Here is a 6,432-nt window from a genome sequence, read left to right as displayed (position 1 = left end):
AGCTCGTGACCATATCGGTTGGTCCCTACATGACGTGGGCCCGTCAGATGAGTCCCGATTTCAGTTGGTGAGAGCTGATGGTAGAGTCAGAATGTGGACCCAGGATGTCAACAAGGCGCTGTAGAAGCTGGTGGTGGCTCCATAATGGTGAGATGTGCTTACATGGAATGGATGGAGTGGACAGGGCCCTCTGGTCCAACTGAACCGATCGTTGACTGGAAATTGTTATGTTCGAATATTTGGAGACCTTTTGCAGCCATTCGTAGACTTCGTGTTCTCAAACAACGATGGAATTTTTATGAATGACAAAGCGCTATGTCACCGGGCCACAATTGTTAGCGATTGATGCGCAGAACATTCTGGACAATTCGAGCTAATGGCCATCCAGATCGCCCGACACGAATCCCATCGGACATTTATAGGACGTAATTGAGAGGTCAGTTCGTGCAGCGGCAAGACCTTCGGAATTATGGACGGCTAGCTACATCGAGATGTGCACGATTACTGTGCAATTCACAATTAAATGCCTGGTAAAGGGCCATCTAATGACTTTTAAGATATTTCGCTACCGTTCCACTCTCGAACAGAGCGCGGGGGAAACGAACACTTAAATCTTCCAGTGCTAGCTCTGACTTTTCTTATTTTATTATGATGATCATTTCTCCCTATGTAGTGGGAGCCAGCAACATGTTTTCACACCCTGAGGATAAATTTGGTGATCGAAATTTCATGACAAGATCCTGCGGCAGAGCAAAACGCCTTTGTTTCAATGACCGTCACCCCAATCAATGTGTAGTATCTGTCGAAATGTGTCCGCTATTTAGCGATAACACGAAAGAAGATGCCTTTCTATGAACTTTCTCGATGTCCTACTGGTAGTCCCATCTCATGCGAATCCCAAACCGCACAACAGTACCCCAGAAATGGGATGACAAGCTTAGTGTAAGCAGTCTCTTTAGATGACCTGTTGCACTTTCTAAGCGTTCTGCCAATAAATCGCAGTGTTTGGTTTGCTTTCCCCACAACATTCTATGTGATACTTGCAGTTTAAGGTGTTTATAATTGTAATACCTAAGTATTTAGTTGAATTTACAGCCTTTAAATTTGTGAGATTTATTGTGAAACAGAAATTAGTAGACTGCTTTCAGTACTCTTATGCATGATTTTACATTTCCCTTCATTTGGTGTCAATTGGCACTTTTTTCCACCATACAGATACCTTGTCTAAATCATTTTGCAATTGGTTTTGATCATCTGCTGATATTACATGACAATATATGACATCACCATCTGCAAACAATCTAAGAGGGCTGCCCAGATTGTCTCATAAATCGTTCATGTAGACCACGAACAACAGGGTCTATAGCACTTCCTTGGGGTACGCCAGATATTAATTTTGTTTTACTCGATGACTTTCCGTCAATTATTACAAACAGTGACAATTGAAAGAAAAACAGCCCTCGGTCACTATTTTTAACGAATTAACCAGGTTTCGACACTGCTAGGAGTGTCTTCCTCAGAATTTAAATCAAAGAATGGTCTATATTCTATAACATGGTCACAGAATTATGACTAAAAACGTATGGTAGAGTATAAGTAAGGAATTATCGTGAAAGATTAGCAGTACTTATATTTGATTTATAAACCACGCACCACGCAAGTAACGAGCAGCCCTTAGTGGCTCGCCATCACAGTTTTCTTTATCTTAAATATCTTTGTGACTAATGCCCTTTTGGCATATTTATTATTTTGTAAATGACATAAGTACTGCCAGTTGTTGTTGTTGTGGTCTTCAGTCCTGAGACTGGTTTGATGCAGCTCTCCATGCTACAGTAAAGCTGCATGCCCTCGGGAAAAATTACGGCCGTAGTTTCCCCTTGCTTTCAGGCGTTCGCAGTACCAGCACAGCAAGGCCGTTTTGGTTATTGTTACAAGGCCAAATCAGTCAATCATCCAGACTGTTGCCCTTGCAACTACTGAAAAGGCTGCTGCCCCTCTTCACGTTTGTTTGGCCTCTCAACAGATACCCCTCCGTTACTGCCAGTCTTTCACGATAATTCCGTACTTATACTCTATCATACGTTTGTAGTCATAATTCTGTGACCATGTTATAGAATATAGACCATTCTTCGATTTAAATTCTGAGGAAGACACTCGTAGCAGTGTCGAAACCCGGTTAACTCGTTAAAAATAGTGACCGAGGGCTGTTTTTCTTTCAGTTGTAACTATTCACAGTCTCTGAACGTGCAGCCATGCACAAAATTTTACAAACAGTGACCTTACTGACAGGCAGCATGGCTCAATATTTCTTCAGGGGACTTGCAACGACTTGTTGAGTCCATGCCGCATCGAGTTGCTACACTACGCCGGGCAGAAGGAGATCCGACACAGCTTCGGAGCACAACTGACAGAAGATTTTACATTCCACTTACTTAGCTTATAGTCGTCTAACTACTTCATTACGAAGTAATTTGAAGTAACCATGTCCTTCGTCGTTGGCAGGCTAGACGTGGCAGCTGTTAACAGCTCCAGCCTTTCCCAGCAGTGAATAATCGACGAGGCAGCCGAGAAAGCGGAATGGGAGCGCAGACACAGCGTCGGCGGCGGCAGCAGAAGCGCTCTCAGCCCGCCCCCGCAGCAGCCGGGCTTTAATTAACGCGTCCAGCAGCGCGGCTCCTGAGGACGGCGCCTCCCCAGTGGGCCGAAACGCTGTCAGCGTAATGCGGCCCGCCGTCCCATCTCCGTAATTGTGCCGCGCGCTCTCGCCGCCTCTGGCATTAGCGCAACCGTCGAGGAGTCTCCAACATATACCGAGGGCGCCTTGCCCAAGTGGAGAGTTTCCGCGAACTCGGGGCGCCCCGTGTGGACTACTTGGGCAGCGCTACGACTCTGCAGAAATCGAAACTACGTGAGACATTCATTCACATACGCTGCCTGATTAACATTTCTATGTAACGCGCAGTTGACCATTAGATGTCACCAGAGCCTGACCCACTATTATAAAAGGGAGTACTGCCTTGTCAGAAGAAAAGCAGTACCAGCACAAAGGGTCGGCCCTTGGTGATGTGACACTGAAATCCAAATGCACTGGAAAAACCACAGCGAATCCAATTCCAGGTGGTGTACGAGGTGTGACAATAAAGTAATGAGACTGATTTTGTTGAGGCTTTCGTGGCCACTTGTTGACAAACTGCCTATTGGCTTCTGTCTCGGGTTCTTCGGCCGACGTTCATCTAATGATGAACGTCGGCCGAAGAACCCGAGACAGAAGCCAATAGGCAGTTTGTCAGACTGATTTTCTTTGCAAGATGTGGCAACCCTGCAGGCTTGCGTAGGCACAATATCTTTGACCTTGGTCTATAAAGCCGCGTACACACTGCCACTGGAAACATGTTTCTGCCGGAAACATTGTTTTCTGCGATGTTTCGCAAATGTTTCCGACTTTGTTTCTGGTCTCTGTTTCCGTCCACACTGGCGGCAAACATTTCTCGTGTGTTCACGCCGTCTGCAGTGCCCCTTGTGTTATTGAGTTCGTATCGTCTGCTGCTGCGTTATGTCTGGTGTCGAAGAAACAATAATGATATGTGGAGCTGCATTATTAATGCTAGAAGGTTTACACAAACAAAATGAAAGGCGTCCTCGTCGTTGGTGGAGAAAAACATTCTATAGAAGAACTGGCGGAAATAACCTGCTACGTGAGCTGAGTATGGAAGACGGCTCTGGCTTCCCCAACTTCACTCGGATCTCACCTACCGATTTTGAATATCTGGCAAATATGATATCACCATTTGTTTCAAAAAAAGACACGAATTTCAGGAAAGCTATTTCAGTCAACCAAAGGCTTGCAGTTACTCTTCGTTTCCTGGCAACAGGAGATTCATTTCAGAGCCTTGCGTATTTATTTCGCATTTCGAAACAAGCAATATCTAAAATAGTACCCGAAGTATGTGGAGCTCTGGTGGAAGTACTGAAGGATTATGTAAAGGTAAGTAAATGAAAAACATCGTTAAATAAGCACATTTTCGAAGTGTTATTATTTTTCAACTACGTTACATAATTCGTCAAACACAACTTCTTCAACTGCGTTGTCACTGTCTACATAGCTTGTAAATGTAACAGGGGAATTGTTACTTGATGATGATGGCCCTGCTAGATTCATACCCCTTTTCGACTGCTCACTTTCTAAATACGCTACATGTTGTTTCATTAGTACATTATTAAGCAAAGCCATTGTTTTTGCTCGTTGTAACTCGGGCAATTTCCTTAAAACTGAGGCCACATACTGCCCATACGCACTGCATTCATCGTCCTTGTCTTCTTGTTTTTGCAGCACTTTAGTTAGCAATTGAGACGCAATCTTGAAGGGTTGCTGCATGTCTTTTTTCTCGCCCATCATCCTTCTGATTTTTGGTGGTGGAGGACTCATTTGTGCCCTCTGGGGAATGTACGAAAACCTGAAAATCAAATTTCTTTCTTTCAGATACCTGCGACTGAAAACGACTGGAGTGAAACAGCATGTTTATTCTCACAGATTCTTCAGTTCCCCCATTGTGTCGGAGCAATTGACGGGAAACATATCGTGCTACAGTGCCCTGTTGGTAGTGGAAGTGAATATTATAATTATAAAGGTTCATTCAGCATTGTGCTGCTTGCTGTCGTCGATGCCAGCTACAACTTTTTGTACGCAGATATCGGCTGCCAAGGCAGAATATCAGATGGTGGTGTGTTCAAAAACGCGAGCATAAATGAGTTAATTAACAAAAAGAAACTTAACTTGCCACATGCCGAATGCTTACCAGGTGGCACCAAGGCCCTACCAAATGTTTTTGTAGCAGACGATGCTTTTCCCTTACAGGAAAACATTATGAAACCCTACCTGGGAAAACATGTTAAAGGTTCAAAAGAGAGAGTTTTTAATTACAGACTTTCAAGGGCCAGAATGGTTGTTGAGAACACTTTCGGCATTATGGCTTCAGTTTTTCGTGTGTTTAGAAAACCTATGTTGCTACAACCGGAAAAGGCAAAAACTGTCACACTTACAGCTGTATGTCTCCACAATTTTTTAAGGCGAAATGCTGCGGCAAGGAACCAGTACACCCCACATGGAAGCTTCGATTCCTTCGATTTACAAACAGGTGAAATGATTCCAGGCACATGGAGACGAGATGACACTGCATCAGTTTTCATTTCAGCACAGAACATACCAAGGAAAGCTGCTTCCACGAATAAACAAATTCGAGACGAATTTGCTAATTATTTTTTAAGCCCACGAGGAAGTGTACCGTGGCAAAATAACGATGGGTGAATGTGACTGTGTACTATAAAATACAAATAAAGACAAACCAGCATAATTTTCGTACCTCACTTTCCACAGTATCTGTTGTCTCCTTTGACTCATGTACATCGTCCAAGAACTGCAGCAGCCGATAGCCGAACCAGTTCGAGTCATATGCAGTGTCTGCACCACTACCAGATGGTCTGCTGGCAATAATTTTTCTTTTCTCGCGCCTGTACGCAACCACGAGCGATCGTATTTCCTTCTCAACACTTCCCTTGTCCGTGCCAAAAGCTGCTGCAATTTTTGTAAGTGCATCGTGTTTTTTAACGGTATTTTGGTAATCCTTGCTCCGGAGTTCCATAAACAATCCTTCCCCTGGTACATTGCAATTAAATCGACAATTTGTTGCCTTCACCACTCCATTATTCTACAAAAACAAAGCGAAAACGAAAACGACAGTAAACAGAACACCGCTATAAAGTTGACGACACACACACACATACGCTAGCGCCGTGCAGCGGTGACAAGTGGTAGCTAGCCGGAAACATTGTTTCCTTTGATCTGTACCGACACTGCTACGGATAGATGTTTCTGTGTTTCCAAACATGTTTCGAAACATGTTTCCAAATGGTGTCCACATCAAGCTACCGGAAACATGTTTTGAAAACATGTTTCAGTCTCAGTGTGTACGCGGCTTAATGTGCTTCTAGTCCAAGCAATACATCGATGCAATTTTTCAGTCATGACTTGTGCTGTAATAAGTTAACACGTGTTTGTGTCTCTCGTCACGAAAATGGGACCGCATAATATTGTGCAAGCCGGCCGCGGTGGTCTAGCGGTTCTGGCGCTGCAGTCCGGAACCGCGGAACTGCTACGGTCGCAGGTTCGAATCCTGCCTCGGGCATGGGTGTGTGTGATGTCCTTAGGTTAGTTAGGTTTAAGTAGTTCTAAGTTCTAGGGGACTTATGACCTAAGATGTTGAGTCCCATAGTGCTCAGAGCCATTTGAATATTGTGCAAGGGTATGCCACTTCTTTTTGCGTTAAATTAAATAAAATGTTTAGTAAAGCCAGAACGAATGTTGAAGACGAAGACCATCAATCTCACGGACAGATGTCAGCTTGGGCAGGGTGCGTGATCTCGTACTATCTGAAC

General features: G+C 44.1%; 1 protein-coding gene across 1 annotated transcript; it reads left to right on the top strand.

Moving 5' to 3' along the window:
* Nucleotides 1–3,512: 3,512 nt before the first annotated feature.
* Nucleotides 3,513–5,305, top strand: LOC126252150 (uncharacterized). Its single transcript, XM_049953018.1, has 2 exons — nucleotides 3,513–3,985; nucleotides 4,481–5,305. Exons 1-2 carry the CDS (start codon nucleotides 3,554–3,556, stop codon nucleotides 5,303–5,305), a joined length of 1,257 nt encoding a protein of 418 aa, XP_049808975.1. The 5' UTR covers nucleotides 3,513–3,553.
* The last annotated feature ends 1,127 nt before the right edge of the window (nucleotides 5,306–6,432 follow it).

Source organism: Schistocerca nitens, chromosome 4 (assembly GCF_023898315.1).
Source record: "Schistocerca nitens isolate TAMUIC-IGC-003100 chromosome 4, iqSchNite1.1, whole genome shotgun sequence".
NCBI lineage: Eukaryota > Metazoa > Arthropoda > Insecta > Orthoptera > Acrididae > Schistocerca > Schistocerca nitens.
The sequence above is the reverse complement of the archived record's forward strand: the minus strand, read 5'-3'. Positions and strand labels throughout refer to the sequence as shown.